General features: G+C 38.2%; 1 protein-coding gene across 1 annotated transcript in view; it reads right to left on the bottom strand.

Moving 5' to 3' along the window:
• The window catches only part of LOC103706546 (protein transport protein SEC24 C-like), a 35,761-nt gene extending 14,156 nt beyond the window's left edge, over positions 1-21,605 (bottom strand). Inside the window, exons 1-11 of the mRNA XM_017842626.5 lie at positions 20,639-21,605; positions 20,051-20,284; positions 19,783-19,857; positions 19,572-19,670; positions 13,777-13,888; positions 12,648-12,775; positions 11,681-11,800; positions 3,213-3,293; positions 2,332-2,409; positions 2,131-2,223; positions 1,321-1,375 (exon numbers count right to left, since the gene is read on the bottom strand). Coding sequence (XP_017698115.5) covers positions 1,321-1,375; positions 2,131-2,223; positions 2,332-2,409; positions 3,213-3,293; positions 11,681-11,800; positions 12,648-12,775; positions 13,777-13,888; positions 19,572-19,670; positions 19,783-19,857; positions 20,051-20,284; positions 20,639-21,529 — 1,966 coding nt within the window. The 5' untranslated portion in view covers positions 21,530-21,605. The remainder of the gene's footprint in view (positions 1-1,320; positions 1,376-2,130; positions 2,224-2,331; positions 2,410-3,212; positions 3,294-11,680; positions 11,801-12,647; positions 12,776-13,776; positions 13,889-19,571; positions 19,671-19,782; positions 19,858-20,050; positions 20,285-20,638) is intronic.
• Between the last annotated feature and the right edge of the window lie 3,096 nt (positions 21,606-24,701).

Below are 24,701 nucleotides of genomic sequence, written 5' to 3'. Positions count from 1 at the left end.
ACACCTTTCTTAAGTGAGATTCTGATAAATCATGTCCACCTTTAAAGTGTTCATTAGCTTCAACAATGAACCATTAACAGTTTCATGGTCTTCCCTCTTTCTCATAAGCTGAATGGTATTTGCTCTTGGTTCACCTGATTATTTACCTTAGTCTCTAAATTTCTAATCCATCAAAAAGATATTATAAAGTATTATCAGATATAAAATTATGCTGCACAGAAGTATAACTTTTACGATTAGTAATCAAATACAACAAAAATGTATTAACATGGGGGGGCATGTTAGAACAATATAGGCATGCCATATACCCAATATAAAGAAGCAAAACAGTATTAGGACAACTATTTGATGTCAGCCTTTACACCCAAAGTAGCCTTGTGGAGCTTTTAATCCTTGTCCACTATATCATTTAGCTTTTCTTAATTCCACTTCCAATTTACAAGACTTTTTGATTTACATAAAAATCTAATCTTATGCAGCACTTTGCCAGCTTTGTTGGAGATAACCAAATCAACCTGGTAATTGAAAGTCCATTAGTTAACATGGATGCTGATATGCATCCATATCAACTTTCTCACATACGCCATACAAATTTTACGTGCCAACAAGATTGAGAAGGGAAGAGATGATACATTGTGTTTCTTGGGCACGGGTGGAGGAAGCAGGATTCATTTCTGAAATAGTTATTTTCTTTTTCTCTTTCTTGTAAAACTCGATTTTCATAAGAAAATTTGCAAATTTAATCAACATAACTAAAGTTAGATCAGGAAAGTGGCAGCAACGGAAACCATAGGACAGAGGCTTTTCTCAGAGTTTGGTTAATATACTGTTCATAAGCCTGTAAGTTTTTTCCCCTTTTCGGACAGAGCTTAGGTTAATATACTGTTCATAAGCTTGTAACATCAAGCCCAATTCGAGCCAATTTACTGCCACACCAGCATGCAACATACTGGAAGCTCTTGCTGAACTAGATGCATGCAAACTCTGACAGTAGTTTTCAAGCAAAGCCAGCAAACTGAGAACCCCATGCTATCACCAAATTGGGAATTAAAAAAGCTGACATGTAGTGATCAATACTCCTACTTCCAGAGTCTCAAACATTCTATGAAAAAACGAAATAGTAGAAGAATTTTAAAACTTCTAAGGACCATTCATCCTACAGTTCTATTAAAAATATTTTTAAAATCAAAAACCATGCCCTAAACCTATTGAGAGAGGAAAATTTTAATCTACAAGATGTGCAGATAACTGATATAATGAGCGAAAAATGCATGATTTTGTTCTAGTACTAAATAAAAGCAAGTTTACTGTGGGGCTTGCCTGATTGAAATACAAGAAGCTTTCCGCCTGTGGGTTTCATAGCCAGGAACCCAGCCTGAAATGGATTGAACATAAATATATAAGATTAGTCAGTTGTTCTTCGAGAGGAATGGCTAACATTATTGATTCTGACACTAGTGGTTGAGCATTACTCCACATATGCATATATGAAAATAAATTTACAAATTTTTAAGTTAAGCTTTTTGAAGTTTAAAATTACCGTCCAATTAATTTGAATTTAATGGCTTGTTTGGTTGCGGAATATATTTTGGAAGGGATGTCCTTGTACTGTTGAACGGATAGACCTATACAACCGAATAGGACCTTTTTGGCATCTGGTTGGATGGATAAGTGCAGGAAATAAGGGGCATTAATACGCATTGAACTTCAAGATAGTTTGGACTTTTATCAGAAAGACCAAATTGCCCTCTCACTTTTTTGAATATGGGCAAATGGTAATTGAAGGGAATAAAGTTAAGCTTATTCTGCAATAGAAGCCTAGTGCACCATTTTGGTGGAATAGACTTATATTCTGCAGGCCCGCTTATACCCCCACATGTTATAAGCCCCTTTCCATGATCCTTTTCGGTGTTATGCAAGGATATCACCCATTTGGTGGAATATCCCCCCTCTTATTCAGCAACCAAACGCCCTAGTACTATTATAGAATATTGTAAATCTTCAGTAACTTATAAGTATACAGCATCAGAGAATTCAGATCCCTATGTAAATAGCTCGCAGATATTAAAATATGAAAGAAAGAGGAACAAGCATAGTCAGGATAGTGAACGACCTTAACAAAATGCATACCTTGATAGCTGCACCAAAAGCAGATTCAGTGACTCTATTATTTTCAAACATGTTTGGGATGCTATCCAGCAATTGCTCCAAATTTTGACGGCACTAAATCCTCAAAATAAACAAGTGAGTTCTCTAAGCATGAAATTTGTAAAACCTTGTTGATAGAGGAATGCAAGTGTAAGTCAATGAGTAGAAAAACAAGCAACAAACCTCAGTAAGTTGAACAATCAGGTCAGTATGAAGAGGTGTATAAACATCTTGTATGTCCGGAACAATGAGCATCAAAGGCTGCAAATGTAGTAAGAATTAATAAAATAAAAAAAATCATTTCATGCAAACCACTACTATCAATAGCATCCTGTGCAAATGTATTTAACTCCATATCCTCGGACACTTTGTAAGTGAAGAAATGCTAAGAGATTTCTTCACAGCTTTTCCACAATGCTTGTCTGCTATAGGACAAGCATCAACATGATGATATGCATGTAACAACACAATGTTTAAGAGTGCATAGGCAACCTAGACTTGAATATGTAACTAGCAAATTATCTTTTTATATTTTACGACTCATTTAATCCAGAATTTAGCCTACAAAATTGTTTCCTCAAACAATACAGACCTTGCCAAAGCATACAGTGCACATGCTGCATCTATTAGATGACTCAAGGCACACGAACCCAGCCAAATTTCAATTTTTAATAAAAAAATGAGGTACCTATTGACATAAAAATATGCACATGAACTGACCAGGATACAAACATTTGAACTCAATTCCCAAGGTTTACCTCATAAACACGATATCATTCTTATTGAGGTTTTTACCACTCAATTTTTGTCCCCAGTTGGTCCTTTCTACTGAAACATTCTGTAGATAGTTGTGTTATGGGGGTAGCGTAATTCATCTTACTGGTCAAGCCTGAGTGTAACATGTAACTTGCACAACTACCCTGGAAGGGTTGGCTGGACTCAAATTTCTATGGATGCAAGACAACATAACAAGAGAAATAGGTGATTCTTAATAGCTCTATAAAAATAAAAGTTCATGCCAGCTCCCAATTGCTTGTAAGACATGATAAAAACATCTCCATTACCTGCTGTGAAGCTCGTTTAAGATTGTAAAAATGAATAGATGAATCGAATGTCGCAACGCCCACCATCGTTCGAGGACCTTCCTGCAAGGAGGCAACAAATTTCAATAACTTGAACAACGTCCAGTCTCTCTTGGTCATAAAAGTTGCAGGATGCAAGATGATAGGTGAATACAAACAGAAATTAAACTTTGTATCAAGACATTAACATGGACGAAAAACTTAATTAGACAATAATTATTAAAAAAGAAAGGCAAATAGAAAATATATGTTTTAGGTTGATTCCTTGCATCGGCCTCCAAAATATAATTCTGGCAGTGCTAAAAGTGATTCAGCTAATGTGGCAAGTTGTTACTAGTTAAGACGACAAAGAATGATTTAGAAACTGCAAAGTAAAAAATAAAACCCATAATTAAGTTTTCATAAATATATCTGTTCAATGATTCAAATCCTATGGGATGGGGCCATCCTAGTTTTTCTGTCTATAGAATGGGATGCGCCACTCGGGATGGTGGATGTCTTGTCCTTTTCCAGTCCGTCTTGCCATATCCCATCCCGATACTTGGGATTGTAGGACATCCTCACATCCCAACGGGAATTAGATCCTTGCTTATGTTGATGTCATTGTCAATCTCATCACAATGCCAGCATGTCCACATTGGTATGATAACAACAAAACCGTAACACTGAAAATGAAGCTAGCATGCTTCGCATAACAACAATAGCGAGCCAGTGTTAATTACAGGATAAAATAATGCAACGTCATGCTTTTCCAAGCAGAATTGGTCTAACATTGAGTCTAGGGGCAGTTGCACACCTTTTAATGCACAGTAATTAATTGACACAACTTCTGATGGTAAGTAATTAATTGAGAAAACTGGCACATCATACTACAAGATTCCCTTCTATTAGCAAAAGCTCATAAGCTGCATTAAGAATTGTATGATTCTAGTTCTAGGATTATTATATGGAAACTAAAACTTTCATGCTCAACAAGTTAGTTGCCTGTAACTACTGATATTTGAGAAATATCCCAGAGAGCTTTAGTATTTGGTAAGCAGGTTAAAGTATGAGCACTAACAGAAATAAACATTCCAAGAATTAGACAGCCATGTTACCTCTCTATTCACCATACAGTTACATAGTAAATATCATCTTTCTTTAAGAAAAAGCATCGGCCATTATTTTGACAATGATGTTGTAAAGTGAGATACTCATGGCAATAGTTTTGAGAGATGACAGAATCCTGTCTTGTCACAATACCAACAATAATATAAGTGTACAACGGCAGGTCTAGAAGCTTCTTCAGACCCATATAATGTACCTTTTCTGTTATAACCAGTGACAAAGAAAAAGGGGCAACAGTGCTATAAAATGCTAACAATTAAGAGTTAGAGGTACTAGGGCTTTTCGTCCATGAGAGGAACGAGTATAGCATGGTTATGATCCTTATTTCAACTTTGTGGACGTTTTGATTGGTTGTTTTCATCAATGAGGGAGTCCTTTCATTGCTTAGCCACTTATCTGTGGCATTGTTGTGATTTTCCGGAGCAGCAAAGACTAATTGCTTATAGAGAGAACCAATCTGATCAACTGATCCTTGACACCTACAGTATGCTATAACTGCCAAATATGAAGGAGAATAAAAGACAAGAAGATCTCAGAAACTCTGATAAGTCCTAGTCCTAATCAAATTCTCAGATCGATGAACTAATTCCCAGCAAAAAATTCTCTACATCTGGTCTTTCATTTAAAGGATCATGTCTAACAACAAGCAAGCCATACTTGATTTTTCTTAAACATTTTTCCATGTGGATTATTGAACTACCACTAACACTAACATTACTCTCAATTTTTCTTAAACATTTTTTTGACGTGGATTATCAAACACTGTCCAATGTTCTGGTAGTAGCTTGAGCAGATGTCATCACTGCATTGGTGGCACCTGGGGTACAATGAATTAAAATAGTTGGATCATGACGTTAAGACCAAAGGAGAAAAACTGAGGTAACCAGAGAAGAGCTGGGTAACCTAGGCAATCTTGTGAAAAAAACAGCAAGGAGATTGATGCCCAAGAATTCAAAGAACTGACAAAATAGTAAGTCCATTTTCCATTCCATGGCACTTCACAAGAAAAATCTGGCAACGAATTCTTTTCACAAAATGTGTGCAATTAAAGTTAGCGCCCAACAATACAAAGAGCGAGAATACAATTTGAAGTTTCATATCCTAAACTTAAACAGAAAATTCCAAATCAAGGAACTTTTAATTGCCGGAATTGTCAAAAAGTACCTGTTTGGCTGCATCATGTTCCAGAAATTAAAGGTCAAGCTCGTAAGGAAAAACTAGAATATATGTTTCAAGAAGGAGAAGAAAGTATAAGTGCAGCAAATACACAAAAAACATGATGCAAAATTTTTCATGACTAAAGATGCTAAAGTTCTTCTGAGAGAAATTCTTCTCAAAGATTATGATGCAGTCCACTACATAAACTACATCAACTTGACGCAAAATTCTCTTAGCATCATAGACTAAGTAGATAAGTTCAGCTTGTTCTCGATACAGAACTTAGTCAAAAAGCAAACCAGGATAATTACTTGGTTAGGCACCAATTTGAATCAGAATAGTCAAATCCAGCTTCTATTTTCCCAATTGGATCATGGTCTATATGATCAACTAGACCATAGATGCTAATTTTATAGGTTCAGACACCATGCTTCTCCATGAAAACACAAACAGAGACTTTTAGAAAACAATTAGGGCAATGAAAAGTGAATTGAGGAGCCAATCTAGCCCATGCTGTACATCAGTTGGTAGAGCACAAAAGGGACAATCTTCCATGTCAATCCTGCTAAGCAACAGGGGTGGAACCAAATACTTGCTCCCACGAGGGCTGTAGTTCTTGCAATCCAGCCCCCTGTAAACATAGAAAAATGTTGGCAATGTTCATAAGTGCTGGTCCCTTATCATTTATTTTCTATAAGTTGGCCACTTTTTGTAACCAAAGAGTCCATTAAGTTGTAATTGGCCCCCCTCCCACTTCTAAGCAAAGAGTACATGAGAAGATGGGTTCTCTTAAACTTATTTTGGAAAAAGTAACCAACTCAATTATCAATAGGATGACAACGAGAGAGAGAGGGGAAAGAGAGGGAAAGAGAGAGAGAGTTGTTTGGTGGAGTGGAGAAGCCATTGGATTGTGTATGTTATTTAGGGCCTTCTTGGATACCGGAATTTCTCATCTGGTGATATCTTAAGATGGGTGCTTCTCTTCGTCTCAAGGGGATGAGAGGAAAAACAGTTACAGTGGTTGAAGGAGGCTGCCAAAGGCCTACAATCCATGAGTTCTCAAGATAACAGATTCCACTGGAAATGTGAACCATGCTATCCCCAAAATTTAGGGACTTGAAAGAGGTAAGGTTCCCAATGAAGAGGAAAACCACTCTCCACCTTGGCAAGCTCTTCCCACTAATATATGTTTATCCTGTACGGGCATCCACAAAGTCCCTTAAGGAAGAGCGAGAGAAAGGTGGAGACAGCTTACCATATGGGCGTTAATTAAGAAAAGAATTGTGTGAAGGGCATTTCCTGTCATTTACACACATTCCTGCCTGTTTGTAACTGAACACAGAGTCCTTATTTTTCTTTTTAAAGAAAGCAACAAAACACCAAGCCTCCTTTCAATTTCACGTTCCAAAACAATATTGACAGCAGGCATGTTCATTTTTCTTTTTTCCTTTTATCTCATCTAATCAACAAGATCTTAGATTTTCTTTCTATTGAATTGCCTTATATTAGTTTTAAGAGGATTGGGCATTCTTATTCTTTGCTTTGAAGTAGAGAGGGGATTCTCTGTTTTTTACAGTCTTCTAGTATTGTAATCTTTTCCTTTTTGGTCTAAGAAAATTGTACAGCCATAAGAACCATAATTTAACATGTTAATCATCGCTAAAGTTTCTAAGCCCCAAAAAATACTAATACGATTTCTTTTACAAACATCAACAAGGCTTAAAATACTAATTTCTATATTTATATATTTCTAAATTTCTTTGTCAACAAAAACTTTTAACATCTTTCTGAGTAAACTTTTTTTTATTTTGGTAACACATTTTGTTGGTCCCCCAGATAAAATTGCTGGCTCTGCCCCTGCTAACCAATCATGCTCATGAAACAGCACTTCCAATTAACATTTGTGTCTCTTCTAGAAGTGTGGACAACAAAATGCCAACCATTGTACAAGCATGAAATGTTATGACTTGAGTGTAGATATTGTTCCTAGACTGTATTCAAATCAAGTTTCTTAACATCATGCACAAAGAGGAAAATGGCTTTGAGGAATATGGCACAACAAAATATATTTTATGAGAATGAAAATAAGATGATATCATGTAATTTGAACATAAAGACCTCTTAAAGCTTTGGTTCGTTTATCCAAGAGACAAGTACATTCCCAAAATCAGTTAGCCTGATTGGCTACATGACCAAGTTTTTTTCATATAGATATGGTAGCAGGATAGCCTTTCTCATCACTGACAGTAATAAATAAGTGAAGCATTTCACTTAAAGATACAAAAGAAACCTTGGGCTTGACAAGAACTACACATCTCTCGGTTTATAAAAGATGACAAGTTACGAGTCAAATATGGTTGTTGGTTAATTTTTCTATTGGAAAAAATTTCTTTATGAGAACAAAGTATAAAGCTAAATGTTGGAAGATCAATGTTGCTTGGACACTCCCAAATCTAGCTTCTTGATTTGTCGAAAACTTGGATACATCATAACCCCCGTTCACACTTTAAATCTAAGAACCAAATAATTGTCACTATTGCATTTCAACTTTGGAACTTTTATATAATTTTTTGTGTGCTTAAAACAACATCGATAGAAAAGCTCATAGCTTTTATCAAATTATGGAGAACTCAGCCTCACAGATTATTAATTAGATACTTACATAATTATGCACACATCTATTTATTATAGATGTATCCTTAAGTCCACTTCTTTGATGGCACTCCTATACATGGTATGATGTACCAGTCAGTACCGGTTGGTACCAAGCGTATTGTACCTGTACCGGTGAGTACCGGTACCAATACGCCAGTGTCGGTATGCCTAACGTACCACGTACTGTACCGTACTAACATTCGGTACGCCTATGCTAGTGCAGCACCAGTATGGGGTCCGATACCGGTACGGCGAACCTTGCTCCTATTGAATTAATCTATTTAGACACCTGGACATTTGACACCCATATCACATCCATTCTAAGGAAAATTTCAATTTTATTGAAAGACAATGAGCAACAAATCTCAGATCTCATGGAGGAAAATAAGTGCAAAAAGAAAAAAGAGGCCAAGGGATATGCTCAACACAAACCATACAATGTCTTCTAGACATCAAAAGGCATCGAGAAATCTTTGTGGTGATTCACAGAGACATATCAAGGACAGCTAGAAAAAAGAAAGAAAAAATGCACACACCTTAAATATTTGGAAGAGAGAGTTTTTAGTAGTTTGGGTCTTTAAGGAAACACAAACCATACAATGTCTTCTAGACATCAAAAGGCATCGAGAAATCTTTGTGGTGATTCACAGAGACATATCAAGGACAGCTAGAAAAAAAAAAAGAAAGAAAAAATGCACACACCTTAAATATTTGGAAGAGAGAGTTTTTAGTAGTTTGGGTCTTTAAGGACCCAAAATAGTTTGTCTTTAAGGACTCAAAAAATGCCCAGTTTAAGCGGAGGAAGTATGAAGCTGACCACTTTAAAACTTATGTGATATCAGTTTAGTTTTCCCCAAAGTGTGGGTCCTGCATCACTTACAATATATGAGAACTATGAAGTGCCCTTTTGGGGGCACCTAATACGAGATCATACTTTCTTGGTCATCAATACATATCATGAAATAATTAGTCAAACTTCCTTTTTTCCCTCCTTATATTTTAGTTTATTGAACTCCATTCATAAAATAGACTTTCAAATGAAGATTAATTGGTAAAGTTGTAGATTTGGCAGTTCCCCCTCTTTCTTTTTGCTTTCTCCATTATTAGGATCTGATCTTCGATCAGATTTTAAATATTTTAACATCAAGAAGATTATCTTACATTTGTCGATGAATCCACAAACCTCTAATCACTACTCTAGGTATGTATGCACACCACATGCCATCTGAACACAACTTTGCTAATTGTTTAGAAATACATTTTTTTAAACCCAGTTCAAGTGAATTAGCCAATTGAAGTTCGAAAAAAACTTTATCACTTACAAGGATGAAGGTAATACATTATACAACCTGGTCAATTTTCATAACCTTAACTAAGTGTTCAAGGAAAAAATTGCATGTCAAATGGCTATGCTTGTCGCTCAAGACAGAAAGCTTTTAATTAATTAGGTACTAAACATAGAGCACCCTTGCATTATACCTGTCATTTAGAGAAAGTGAGAAGATAACATAATCATAGTATATGCGCAAAGAGTTTGGAGTATGATTTATTTGCTGCGTGGTATATGTTTATTTTGTTGGTTTTGGGGTGGGGGAATAACAATAGATTTTTTTCCAACAACTTCAAGTGCAAAACCAATCAAATGGCATTCGTCATCTCCCATCTTTATCTTCTAGAGAGGCAATAGCAAGGTTAAACTACCGGGACCCATGTGGTCGGCTTCAGTATGGGGTGAACCGAGCGGTACACCCTGGTTCGGCAAACCATTGAATAATAGAGACTTTATTATTGAAAGAGAAGGGGGAGCAACGGGTTCAGACCGGTGTGAACTAAGTGATTCACACCGATTCATCTCCAAAACGCCAAGTTCAGAGCGGTTCACACCATATTCCGAAAATCAACACCAAACTGTGCTAGTTTCGCACAAGTTTGGTTCGACACGGGATGAACCGGACAGTTTGGCCCAAGTTTGGCAGACCATAGGCAATAGTATTATAAAACATCATGACCACCTCAAGTCATACCACCCTAATTAGCAGTAGAATGTCTTTTTCATATTTTCTTCTATTGTGGTGATTAATCAGATATTTTCAATTATTTATTTCTTTTACCTTTCTTGATAGCTTCATTGTTCCTTTCATCGAGAAGTGGTCCATTTTGAATACTAGTATAGGTCCATGGAAAAATAGTGAAGAATGAACCCTCTAATATTTGGTAGAAGGTCTCTAAGAGGCAAACTCACATAACTTATTTAATCAACAACAAATGTGTTACCAAAATGAGTATTTTTCACAATCTCCACCTTTCCTTTCAAACAGAAAGCTTCTTTATAAAATATCATAAAATTATTACATTATGAATTCCATAACCCAAGTCATTCCTGGTTTTTTTCCTTCCTTTCATGAAACAGGCTCCATTTGTTTTTCATTTCACTCATCATTTACTCACATTTGTTGGAAATAAGGTCTGTCGTGCCGGTACCGAAGCTTGTACCAATCGGCCAGCGGCACGGTTCGGTACGCCCCTGTCATTCTGTGCTGGGCTCATACGAACACACCAAGGAGGGCGAGAGAGCGGGAGAGGGAGAATGGAAGAGAGAAAAAGAGAGACAGAGGGGGGAATGGAGAGGGAGAGGGAGAAGGAGGGCAGCCGGAGGCCTTCAGAGGGGCCCTGAAGGGCTGGAGTAGGGGGTCCATTAGGGCTCTTTTTTTATTTTGAAAATTTTAAGTGAAGTCAGCAAAGGATTTGCCGAGTTTTCTTAAAATATGGATCCCTTTTTTATTTTAAAAAATTTAAGTGAAGTAAGCAAAAGGTTTGCGGACTTCACTTAAAATTTTCAAAATAAAAAAAGGCCCCGACAGAACGAAACAGGGATCCGGAGGGCGGAGCCCCTCCAAAGGCCCTCCCTCCCTTTCCCTCTCCCTTCCTCACCCTCTCTCTCTTTTTCTCTCTTTCCTTCTCCCTCTTCCCCCACCTGTCGGTTACAGTTTTAAATGCCGAAACCGTCCCGGTCCACCGCAAGTATGGCTCAGTACGCCCCAAACTGGGTGGTTCGGGATAGTTCCACATTCCTTGGTTGCAAATATAAGAGGGAAGAGAGGTTATAAGACATATAGGATGTACTAGGAGTAACATAACAATGAAAGGACTAGTACATCATAGCATTATTTGAAAGGCCTAGAAAAGCCTAAAGACAATTTCTCAATAGTGATTGACCAAGATGTCTTTTTTTTCTTTTTCATTGAAAGTGAATTAACAGAATAGCTAATATTCGCTAAGTTCACCAGCATGTCTAGATTCCAGAACTACCAGTGACAGCCTATATGTGTTAAAAGCTTTACTTCCACAGAGAAGTTAAGAAACAGATATCCAGGTTTCCTAAAGAATGTATAGATAAATCCCGACAAGCTGCTGAACTTTTTATTTTTGACTGGATAACTTAACCGCCCTGATGTTGCTTCATGGTGGACAAGCTGTACCCATGCAGTTAAGCCAAGCATTCATTGATAAACAGAGAGAATGGGACTTACAGGAAGCTCTGCAAGCGCCTGGCTGACTGCAGTACAAGCTGCTGCAGTTGCACCAGTCTGTATAGCATTCATTGTGACATCAATGATGAAGAAAAACACAGCAGGCATTGGATCACGGACCTGAAACCAAACAAACAGGCAACAAAATTTAGTTTAATCATAAAACAACAGAACAGTTTTGAAGCACATAGCTCAGTCATCTATGCTAAACCCAAGAGATTGCAAGACTGAAGACAACACACACATGTAAAAGGTTGCGATCATTATTTTGTGCAAACATGTGAATATTTCCTTCTGTCCCCACAGCGCATGCATGCTTGAAGAATAGAAGATGATCTGTTGGTCACAGCTCAGTTTGTTTTCAGTGTCACATCATCAATTCCAGAACAAGCACAGAAAAAGCTGCAATTAATATTTGTCTGTACAGTGAAAACTAAATGCCATGTCCATGCAAACAAACTTGCCAGCATGCACCAACAAATGCCGAGGCAAGAGCATGTACGCATATGCATAAAGATGTTTAAGAAAAAGTGGTAGGACAAAAACCAAAAAAAAGAAAGTAAGCTCCTGCATGTAAGCTTTCTATGTATGTATGCATACGTGCATGCATGCATGCAAGTATATATGTATGCAGGTATGTATATTGTATTTTAACGAATAATATGTATTTAAGCCCAAGAAAATACATATCAACATGGACAAAATCTTTGAAAGAAAATAATGAAACAATAGCATTAAATGCAGAGAGGCACGAAAAAGTAAAGAACACTACTAGTTACTAAAAGACCATTATACAGTATTCCTTTGTTGCATTAGTGAGCTTGGCTATTGATACAAACCCCCTCATTAATATGTTTGAAATTAAGACAAGCAACAGCGAACAACATAGGTATGATGGAACACAGCATGAGAGAGAACTAAAACAAGAAAAATAAAAAACTTGGAAGCAAAAAACAAGTTAACAGACCATGTATTCCTTAGTAGCAACAAATTCCACTGTTCCCCTACAGAGCTCAGGTCTTTCATCAGCATCACGCCGCCTACCATCTGGCCCAAGATTACAATAGTAATCCCGAGGAGTCTCATTAGTAAATCCTGCCAAAAGAATGCTTCATTAACAACTTGATAGTCTTCCACAAAAAAGGGGGCGAGAAAAGGTGCATCCACATCATCATCATTATCATCATCATCATCATCATAATAATAATAATAATAAAGCTACATGGAGTCCATGAAAAGACAAATATATCTATTAAAACACAAAAAAGAAAAGCATAAATTCAATCAAAAAGATAAAGAAATCTGGCATCAGAGAAATTTCCTTTAAAAAATAGAGGAATATAAAGAGCAATAATTCTGAGAGAGGAAGTTCTTTTCTCACAGTTACAAGGAACTTTGTTCCCCTTGCTTCCTAAGGATGAGCATACTGGTCAAAGCTATAAAAGTACAAGAAAACTTGATATAAACTTCTAGGGGCAAAAAGTTAGAGAGCATATGTCACAACCCAGGACCTCACCCAAAAAGACTAGCCGAAAGGTATTTTTTGGGTTCCTGAGTCCTGTATAAGTACCCAAAATCTTCTTGGCGAATAACCGATATGGGACTAAACACACGCCCGAACAGATTCTCACATACTCCTCTCGTTCAAGCCCTGACGTCGTTGTCAGGATAAGGGTTCAAATCCATTCAAATCTAATCACAAGAACCATAATTGGCCCGTGGTCAGCCTCAACAAACTCATGCTACAATGTCTCCTAGTCCACATAGACTATGGGTCGAGTTTGCTCTAATACTATTTGTCACAACCCAGGACCTCGCCCAAAAAGGCTAGCCGGAAAGTATTTTTTTGGGTTCCTTAGTCATGTATTAGTAACCAAGATCTCCTTAGCAAATAACCAATTTGGGACTAAACACAAACCCGCACGGATCCTCACAGCATAGGTATTTGATATCCTAGAATGAGAGACTATAAAATAAAGTAAACAAGTGATAATCTTGTTATATTAATCAGCACTAAATTGCAAAAACAATATGTTCTGGTTAACATTAAGAAAAACAATGGAGCATAACTACCGAATGTCATCTATGATGCTTACCACATAGATTGCAAGTGAAATGGCGTCCTTGATCAACAAATCTCATGAAAGGATTTACATATCCTTTGCAGCGAGAACATCGAAGAGGTCCACTCTCCCCAAAGTCCACAACCTTTTCAAAAATTTTAAAAAGAAATTTCTTAAGAAACATGATTAAAGAGCATTCCAGAAGAATATAAAAGCAAAGATCTTACACACTTAGAAATTAGAAATTGAACTTCATAATTTAAGCTCATAGTTATCATCTTTCAATCTATCAAAACAAGGGAACAGTCATTATCTATAACAATTATTGGTGTACAATAGCATTTGATGTCCATCTAGCATAATTCATGAAAAGCATCATATTTTATGAAAAGCATAATACACATCTAGTTTCCTAAAATTTGAACTTGCATTGCATAATAAAATGACCTACCACTCTAACATTACATAGGTATTGTACTAACATTCTAAATATAGTGGAATGTTTTAAATGCTCTGAAATCACTTTAAGTAGTCAGTTCATGAGCTACCCGAGTTTAAGCAATGACAAAGGTGGAACAAGAAATTAGTTTGCTTTTGTATTTGGTTTTGTGGTGGATCTATGCTCTTATTATGTGGGGGGTAAAGATACCTTTCCATTCCAAATTAGTTTGACACCTTTCCATTCCAAATTAGTTTGACATTGATGCTCGGGTGTTATCTTTGCCAGGGGTATTCAACATATGTACCGGCTTCATAAGAAAAGAAAAACGGAGAAAAAAGAAAACAAAAAAAGAAAAACAAGAATCATGAGCAGATAATGGTAGCTAATGGCAGGTAGGGAATATATTATGTTTTGACTTATTGATGATCTGATGACTAGTTCATATAGCAATAGTTCAAAAGATGTGATCAAATCAGCCATTGAAAGAGACAGGTTCATTGGTAGTCAATCTAGAAAAATCTTAAGAGTAATAGATTCCTCATAATTATCGATTGTGAAGAGTGGTGGAAGATAAGAACAGATAGAAATGTTGTCAAATGAGTTTACTGCCACTTTCTTCCCCCCTCTTTTTCTTTTCCTTCTTCTTTCCATTTCTTAACTTTTCTTCCAATTCTTATTCCTCTATTGACTCTTCTCATTCATCATTATACCTTATTTTCTTTCTCCTCAACCTTCTGTTTTAGCTATTCACTAGATATGACCATTGCTCTAATCTATTTCTATCATATATAAAACCAAATGAAACTAATCTCATTTCTTTTCTCACCATACTTGCTGATATAGAATCAAAAACATTAGGCATCTAATATAGTCTGCACCTTCAGTACACCAGGCATTGATTTCTAGGCCACCTTGCATTTCCTCTAACCCACAAGTTCTTAATTTCTTTGTACCAATTTGGGAACACAGCTTACTAGAATCATCCAAGCAGACCTCAATATCCATAATTCAATATCCAAGCAACAAAAGCATTAATGATTCCATGGCTACAAAAGAGACCCTTTCAGGACAGATAGTTGAGCCAAAGGCTTAAACCTGAACACAAGTTTTCAACATAGCTGAATGCTAGGATATTATTTGGAGACAATTTATTATTCATCTTCAGACTTGGTCATCCAATTATTTAGTTATTTCTTCACATATGCAGGCACATTTATTTTCAATTAGCAACCACATTCAATTTGACAGATGAATTTACTGCCAAAACAAAAATAGTAGATCATTTTTCATTTTTCATAGAATAATAAATAGAGCGAGGTTTGCTATAAAGACCCATACCTAGACCTGTTCAATGAGTGGGTCGAAACAGGTTCGAGTCAGGCTCAGCCTAAAGTAAAACTAAAATTAGTTGGGCCTAGGCCCGACCTTTGGGCCTACTTCCCAAGCCTGAGCCCAGTATTTACTCAAGCTTTGAACTAGGTCTTGGGTGTCGTTCTCCCCCACAAATCGGATGGATGTTGCGGAGGAGGTGGTGGCAGGGCGTCAATCGAGCGGCGATAGGAGGCTTTCTTCTATAGATAATCTAGACGGTGGTGTTATCCTCTTCCCAGGCCCAAGCCCAGTACTTCCTCAAGCTTTAGGCTGGGTCTCGAGAGTCGTTGTCCCTTGTGAATTGGATGGACACAACGTAGGAGGTGGTGGCAGGGCGTCGATTGAGCGACGGTGGAAGGCTTTCTTTTGTAGATAATCTAGGCAGCGGTGTTATCCTCTCTCGCTCCAGTGGTATCCATGGGCTACATCCATGGCAAGCCCTTGATGATCGAGGATAGCAGGAAGACCTCGAGGGGGTGGCTACCTACACCGCATGCTATGTCGGGACCAGTGCAGCCAGTGATCTCGGTGAAGCGGTCGTCACCAGTGAAGCGAAAGGTGGTCACAATGGTGATAATGTCTTCTTTGAGGCATGAAGAGGTGGTGGCCGTTAGGGGAGATGAGGGCATGGCATTGGACACAAAGAAGAAGCGCATGAGTGGTTCAATTAGGGCTAGTGCACAGGATGTTGAGAGGATGAGGGAGAGGCAGGCTTACTCCAATCATCCTACAAGAGTGGTTGGCGGTGTTCTGAAGGGCAAGCAACTGGCAGAAGTGTAGCAACCCTAGCTTGAAGTGGTGGCCGAAGAGGTCATTCAGGGTTGGGTACCATGCCATGTAGATTCCATTGAACAACTTGAAAAATTGCAAATCTAGTTAATTTAGTTATATATATATATATATATATATGATAACAAGTAACCATTATGGCAACCCTTTGCTTTTAGTTAATTTTCTTGAAAAAAGGAATTGCAAATCTAGAATATGTATACATGATATAATAGTATATAATATCCAGGCTTGGCCAAGCTCGGGCTGGGCTAACACAAACCCGAGTCTAGCCCGTTTAACAGGAAGGTTCATATTTCAGGCCCGACCTGTTAGGCTTAAAATCCCAGCCCAGACTCGTCCGAAACACTTCAAGCTTGAGCAGGCCAGACGGATCTTTCGGCCCCATGAATAGATCTACCCATGTTGACTATACCATAACATACCGATATTGTACTAATGTTTGGTTCCGTATATAAGTCGAACCTATCCATGCCAGTCTGAACCAAGTGGAATTGCCCTGAAACGCTTAATGTCGCCTAAAATCAAGGTGTATCATACGGCGCGAACCAATACCACCCGGTTTCGAGTAGTACTGTGATAGAAAGTGAGAGAAAAGAGATTCAAAGCTATCTTGGTATGAGTGTATGTATCGCACCATACCAAATATACTATACTGAACCGATAACATACCAATTCAATAGTCGGTACCAAGATTACGGACCTAGAAATGAAGATTGCAAAAGAGACAAAAATGATAATCCCAGTTGATGTAGATCTTCACGGTGATGATGAGATTTCAAAAGACCAAGATATCACAAAAGCCCATCACACAAGGACTGTTGCATCACAGTTATCTAGTCACCATTAACAAAACAGATGAACCAATCTTGCTAAATCAAGTGATTGATTTTAATGTCAACATCAATCATCAAGATCAAAAGATACCAAGGCCTAATTATTCGATTGCTCAAAGCTAAATGTTGGCCTCCGCTATTGAAACTTGCAAAGCCAACAGTAGAGCATAAAGTTGTTGTTGGCCAGTATGATCTCAAGCAACAACACCATGAAAATGTAATTTGAATCTTAGAAGAGTGTGGGATTAGTTCTTCATTATTTTCATATTTTCTTATTTCCTTTTCAGGTTTTTCCAGAATGTTAATATGAGTCAAGTTTCCTAAGGCTAGACTTAAAACCGCATAAGCCCTCAAAAGTTTATATAATGAGATAACATCCTATACAAATCTTTTTAAATTCTAATTTCAACCAAGTGATGAAACCCACATCACCATGATTGTCACTAGATCTCTTTGTCGAAACTTCAGATAAATAAAGATCATTCAGGTCCTTGGACTCACTATAGTAAAATTCCTGTCCATGCACATCCAATCTTTAGTTGCATCTGATATATGCATGACATATCAGATCATCATCCTAAATGCAAAGGATTTAGATTCTGTCCAAAAATCAAGACATAATTGGTCATTTTTCTGGAGGTCCAATTGGTCATTTAAGAGTCAGTTGGAGTAGCGCGAGATTCATAGTCTATGGGAAGTCCTTAAAGGCATTCAACGATCAGAGCTTCTATAATGTAGGTTGTGGACAATATTAGAAGACCAAAATGATTAAGTATATGACAGACTACTATTACCCTTCTTATCTCACTCTCTTCTCTCAGATATGATTCCAATAGTCCCATCTTCCCTACTACACTATATGATTCCCTCTTACTCTTCTTTCCCCTTGCTTTCTTCTTTTACTACAGGCTACACTCTCTCTTCTTACCTTAGTCTTCTAAATACCTCATTTCCTTGTCCTCTCTTTGTACAGGATTTTAACTCTAGGTCTTCTTATTTTCATCTCTATAAACCAGGAATGAAAGTCTAAATTTGAAGCAATAAAAAAATCCACAAGGAGCAGCCCCTTAGGGCAAACAAAATGAGTATGCATAAAAAACCCTTCAAAACTGTTATCTTTTTCAAATTCTTATTAGAAGTTAACATGGATTACCATGTATTATTTTATTACCAAAGAAAAGGATGCTCAATTTTTCAATGAGAAAAAAAAACCCTTTCCTTTTGTTCAGAAGAACAGGAAGATCCATAAATGATACAAGTTATTATTTGGAATAAACCCAAAAGCACTATAGAAACCAAATTATTTCCTTTCTTCTTTGTACAATCCTTAGATTGGAGTCCATAAGATTTCAATTTCTTCATTCCCTAAAAATAATTGCCTGATGAAAGTTGCATAGAGGACCATCAAATGAGCCAGCTGTTCACAAGCAGCTCATGCCTGGCAATTCAGCATGAATTCAAGTAGCTCAATAAGTATTAAAGACCAAGATAAAGCTAGGCTTGCCTCACTCGAGCTCAGGTCGATTAAGCTCAAAATAGAAATGGCTATAGATGATACATATATACATAAATCATATTTTGTTTTAATCATTATTCATAATAAAATTGTTCGTACATTATGAACAACTAATATAATTCATGTATAAAAAATGTATTTTCACAATAATTTTGAAATATAGTGAAGGAAATTTGCTTAAAGTATATATTTTAAAACTTCAAGGGACCTCAACCTCTCACCAAATCTCTTACAAAGTTGCTTGTAGGTAGCTTGAGTTTGGCTCCACATTAAATAAGATAGCTTGAGCTTGGCTCAATTACAAAATGAGCCAAGCTAGAGTTAGGACTACCTAGCTCGAGATTGGATTACTTTCACCTGTAGACTCGCAGACTAGTTCTTTTGATATCTAAATAACAAATGTTTATTTATAGCATGTTCTCTGCAATTAGATGTCTCAAAGAAATAAATTGAAGCTATGTCAAACCAATACATTTTGGTTCAGGAATTTAATTTTCCCATGATATGTATGGGTTGTTTGTATCTTCATGCATATGCATCAAATATTACTTCGGTAGTGAAGTGGTCTTATGAAGATCATGTAAGGAATGATTTGGTAATGATGTATTAATAGTAAGCTATGGACATATAGACAATGTAGCAAATCCTGCCATGCAAACTGCAGGATGGCAGATCCACACCAAACTTCAAAAATTGCACTTCAAAATGAGACATAAGTTTTCTTGAGTTCATCAGAAGATTGTAGATCTAGTCATAACATAGCTCATAGCAGGACCTGGCCTCATGAAAATCACAAACATGACGCTCCCCTTATCAGATTTAATGAAATAACCACTAACAGTTAAAAATTACTCAATAAATGGAGGTACATTACTTGGATAGGCTCCTCAGATGGATGTGGAAGCGCAAAGGGTTGTACCATCAAAGCCAGGGGCATGCTGGATGTTGATAACAGATCTCCAGTGCATGGAATCTGTCAAAAAATGTTATTCATGTTTTAAAAAAATGTATAAAACAATGCTGATTAAGATAAGCCTACAAAATAAGAATAAAGAAAAATAGAAGGATGAAAGTAGAAAGCATACCTGATTCATGGTGCACCTCATCAATCGCGGGCTGCAGTTGCCATTATCCTTGACAATGAAATCACTTGTGGCAGGCTTACCACACAAAAATTTGCAAATATTGATGATACATTTTAGGAATTATTTTGAGAAAAATGAATTTAAAAAAGAAAAGGTGAACAAGGAGCTAATAGGATAAAAAACATGTGTCTCCAACCAAATTGGACCTACAATACAACAGGGAAGGTATAACTCGACTATTCAACAAAGGCAATATAATATGGCATACCGGTGGAATGTTTGCTTGATTTCCCTGACGGGTCTCAAACAGGACAACTGAGGTACTTGGCACAGGCCGTGGAATCTGATTTGGATCAATTTTTGATGGCGTTGATACCTGATGCCCTGCAAGAGGGGAGTGGCCCATCACAGGGGGGACTGAAGCCATAGTTTGACCAGGTGTATGTGGTGGCATGCCAAACATTCTGGGTGGCGCTTGCATAGAAACCATTGATGGCACCCCCTAAAAAAAATAAAAAATAAAAAATAACTTAACAATCGTACAATAGAGCTCATGAAAGACCGTAATTTTCTATAGTTTAATACCATTTGTCGTTAGGCTAGATACTACTGGGAAGTCATTGAGTTCAAGCAACCACATAAATTTTCTCAACTCCCACTTAATATACATACAAAGTTGTGATCTGGATCTATTCACTGAATAGGACATAACATACAACCATCAGAATCAGCATAAAGTTAATTTTCGTTTTCCTAATTGCAGGAAAAAGGAAAAAGTTCACATTTTTGTAGATCATTTAACTTTAGATTGCACGTGAGGCAATCAATTTGTTAAATTGAATCAAATCCAACTGACCTGCTGTGCCTGCGACTGCCATGATGGAGTCCCAAAGGGAGAACTGGATGTCGGGGGCCCTGGGAATGGCATTGGCGGCGCCGTATATGGCTGCGAGGCTGGCAGTCCAGAAAATGGCTGCGAGGCTGGCGGTCCAGAAAATGGCTGCGAGGCCGGCAACCCAGAAAATGGCTGCGAAGCTGGCAATCCACCAAACGGCTGCGAGGACGGCGGTCCACCAAACGGCTGCGAGGACGGCCCACCAAATGGCAGGGAGGACGGCGGTCCACCAAATGGCCGCGAGGATGGTGGTCCACCAAATGGCTGCGAAGATGGCGGTCCACCAAACGGCCGGGAGGAGGGCGGGCCCATAAGCGGCTGCGAGGACAGCTGCGGGCTCATAAAAGGCTGAGAGGACGGTGGCGGGCCCATGAATGGCTGCGAGGACGGCGGGTGGGCGGACGGAGGGCTGCCGGGGAACGAACGAGCGACCTGGGCCTGGGGAGGGGCGGCGGAAGGGGAAGCGGCCCTGATCGTGGCCGGTCCGGACACTGGGGGCATCTGCTGGGAGGCGGGGGGCGGGGGAGGGAAGCGGGGGGCGCCGAGTCCGAAGGCGGGGGGGCCGTTGCTGGTGATCGGGGCAGAGGAGGGAGGGGGTCGGGAGGCGAAGGGGGGATGGCCAGGGCGGGACAGGAAGGTGGCTGCGGGAGGGGGACCGGGGCGGGAGGCGGGGGAGGTAAAGGGAGGCGCAGCGGCCACGCCGGGTACGGCGGAGGGCGGCGGGGGGCGGCCGATCTGGAGGTTCTGGATTGCGTCGGCGGCAGCGGAGGGGTTAGGGTTAGGGTTGGGGTTGGGACTGAAGCCAAGGCGGGGTCGCGGGGGGCCGGAGGGGAAGGGCTGGGAGGACGCCATCGCCGGCCTCCGGGTTTAGAGAGAGGGAGGGGGAAGGAAGGGAGAGAGAGAGGCGAGGAGGTCGGGATCTGGCTTTGCTGAGAGAGAAGGGGAGAGAACTTAAGCTGGGAAAATTGGGCGGGATTGGATGTGAGGGTTGAAACATAAAGAGACAGGGTTTAACGAATCGTTAGATGGCGTGGATAGGTTCAGGAGACTTGGCGGAATAAGAGTGGTGGGATCGGGTGGGTTGGTCGAAGGGGTGGGATGGTTGAAATGGTGGGGCGATGCCTTACATTCTACGAGGTTAGAATACGCGTGTTTTTCTTGGTAATTTTGGTAAGTGTCGCCAGCAAATTTACCATCCGACGTGGCTCTAAATGATTTAAGAAACGTCGTAATCGTTGCCAATCGCCTCATGCCACGAAGGCTGCTGCATACTTGCTCTCCTTGTTGATGTAATATTTGGCACATTAGCTAAGTGTGAGAGGACTAGTACTAACCACACAAAAACTACACCATAGGGAGAGAACTAGTGCCAATCACACAAAAATTATACCATAGGCTCTGCTTCTGCTTCAACTCAGCCTTTAGATCTTATATATTCTAGCTCTCATAGATATATTTATACAAAAAATTTGAAATACGTCCATTCTACTAACACTGCTTCTATTGAATGGAGGTTTGGAGAATTTTTTTGTGCAATCCATTTGTTGATTGTTAATTTTAAGATTTTTAAGCTATGAAAATCTTAAGATTTACACGATCGGTAATTCAAAGAAGGTGATTTTGTTGGTTAGCATAGCATATTACACAAGAACCGATACGAAGCAATCATATCCTTTTCTATATGTATTACGACAAACATAAAGTCTCCTGAAAATAAACGGTATATTTTCACATAGCCTCCTCACATTCTTCAATACTGTGCATCCTAAGTTTGTTGTTCCAATTCATAATATTCCCAGAGATGGGGAAATTGCTCCTTGTGGTTCCTTTATATCATTTTGACTATTTTTGTTTTGGCTATGATGAATTGTGATTTTGATACAAACATCTTGATATCCCTAATTGTAATTTTAATACAAACACCTTGATATCCCTCCTAACCTTCTCCTTAGGCCCTTTTAAACTTCATTTGTTATCAAATCTAATGTCCTCTATATTTCTCTCAACTAAATATCTAGACATTATGGTTATAAAATTTCTTTCTACACTTATGTGTAGTATGGTAAATTTTAATCTAAAATGCATTCTCTCTTTATATCGAAGATGCATGTACCTTTCACCTTTGTTTCTTCTTGCAAACTACTATCGCTTTACTTCTTTCATTTTTCTTGTATTTGAAATCAAAGCTCTCTTGAATGAAGTAAAGCTTGAGGACTTTGTTGGGCATCTTATGAGAACTAACTTTCTACCCAACTTTAAGCTTAATATGATTCTGAAGTCAAAAATTTCATTGATTCATGGTATCTTGTGTTGGCATGAATTACATCATCAAACTCACTATTACTATCTAAGCTTCGCAATTCATAGTTGTCATCGAACTATAGTTCCTTACCCTCAATTCTATCATCTCCAAGCACATCTTCATCTATATTAGGCCCGAAACGTTTATTCCACTTTCGCAACTCTTCCTCAATCATATTTTTATCAATATTCTTCTGAACAAATCATCTAGTTCATCATCAAAAACTCTTAACTCACTATAGAGAATAGAGATATCAGTGTTACTAACCATGCTGTCATTGCCAATCATTTGCAGATTCAATAGGTCTCTTCCCATTATTTTTGTTTGCAACTCCTCCGGAGGGTCTCTTTCCTTCAACTACGGCCATTTTCTCAATAATTTTCTAACCCTTCCTTTGCCCAATCATCCTAACATCACTCTCCTTTCAATCCCCTTATTAGTAGACAAATCGACCTTCACATTTACTAACATTAATTCTAACTTGTTTGCACAGTTTTCTCGAATACTATCATCAGTTGTCTCCTTTTCTAAAGGCACTATTTGTAAGGACCGAGTGCTATGGTTCTTCCTCCTCAACAATTGCATCAATTACTGAGCATAGATGATCAACCTAACAACCTCATCCTGAATTAGCTCTACATAGGGATTGGTGTCCCCTTCTCACCAACCTTAGTGCAAATAACTATTAGTTGAGAGGATGGTAGCATGGGAACAGCCTCTTAGTCCAAGTCTTCTTCATCTATCTTTTGTTCAACATGAACTCTTTTGATTGCCTCTAGCATTTCCAATACATTCTTGTCACAATTCAAATGTTTTAAGTTAGTCCCAAAGCTCTCTCAAGGTAGTAGAATTGGGCATAATTCTGGTGTCCTAGTTTCTCCATTATATCTTATATCTCTGTAATACTCATCCTATTGGGGTTACAATTATCAATGTGGTTTGCAAGTAATTCGTCTTTGTAGAACTAGCCAACCAAGAATGAAGAGGTCATAACCCATTATCACATAGAAGGAAATGTGTCCAAATAGCAATTAGTCTCTACATAGTTCTTGTATCCTAGTTTCTCCATCATATCCTCGCTATATTCGCAATAGTAAGGCTATTAGGGTTACAGTTGTCGAAGTGGTTCACTAGTCCTCATTGTAGTGCATGCAAGGTAAAGACTTTATAGACCCACTATGGTGGACTTCTATAGTGAAAAGTTTAGTGCCCACCCTTCCAGCAACGAGAAAACAAACTAGATAAGTGGACCATTAGTGCACAAGGTCCATGACAACATTATAATACTAGACAAAATCTAGATAAGATACCACATTATAGAGATTGCAAAACAAAATAACATAGAAGAGGAGCCACAATGTCATTCATTGCGTGAAAGACTTTGCATTAAAAAATAACTTTCTCTATCATTAGTTATTTGTAGCCAAACTATAGGTCTTAAACAACTAAAGGAATTAAACAGGAGTAAGGTAATGTTAAAAATAATGTAGCATTATCCTACTGCTTTCTCTTAGTGCTATTTATTTTATCATCTCTCTTCATCTAGCAATAATTGAACATTTCATATTAGCAATCTTAGTTGCAGTATTTCCCCAATGACACCTACATGGCTTACTTGAACTCCTTTACCTTTTTCTGTTGTAATGATTTTTATCACCTATTAACACAATTGTTGAAGTTATTTTCAAACTATCTTAGGTGTCGAGAAGAAAGAATTGTTTT

Source organism: Phoenix dactylifera, chromosome 4, assembly GCF_051530095.1.
Source record: "Phoenix dactylifera cultivar Ajwa chromosome 4, Ajwa_hap1_PhDact_Kaust_v1.1, whole genome shotgun sequence".
NCBI lineage: Eukaryota > Viridiplantae > Streptophyta > Magnoliopsida > Arecales > Arecaceae > Phoenix > Phoenix dactylifera.
The sequence above is the reverse complement of the archived record's forward strand: the minus strand, read 5'-3'. Positions and strand labels throughout refer to the sequence as shown.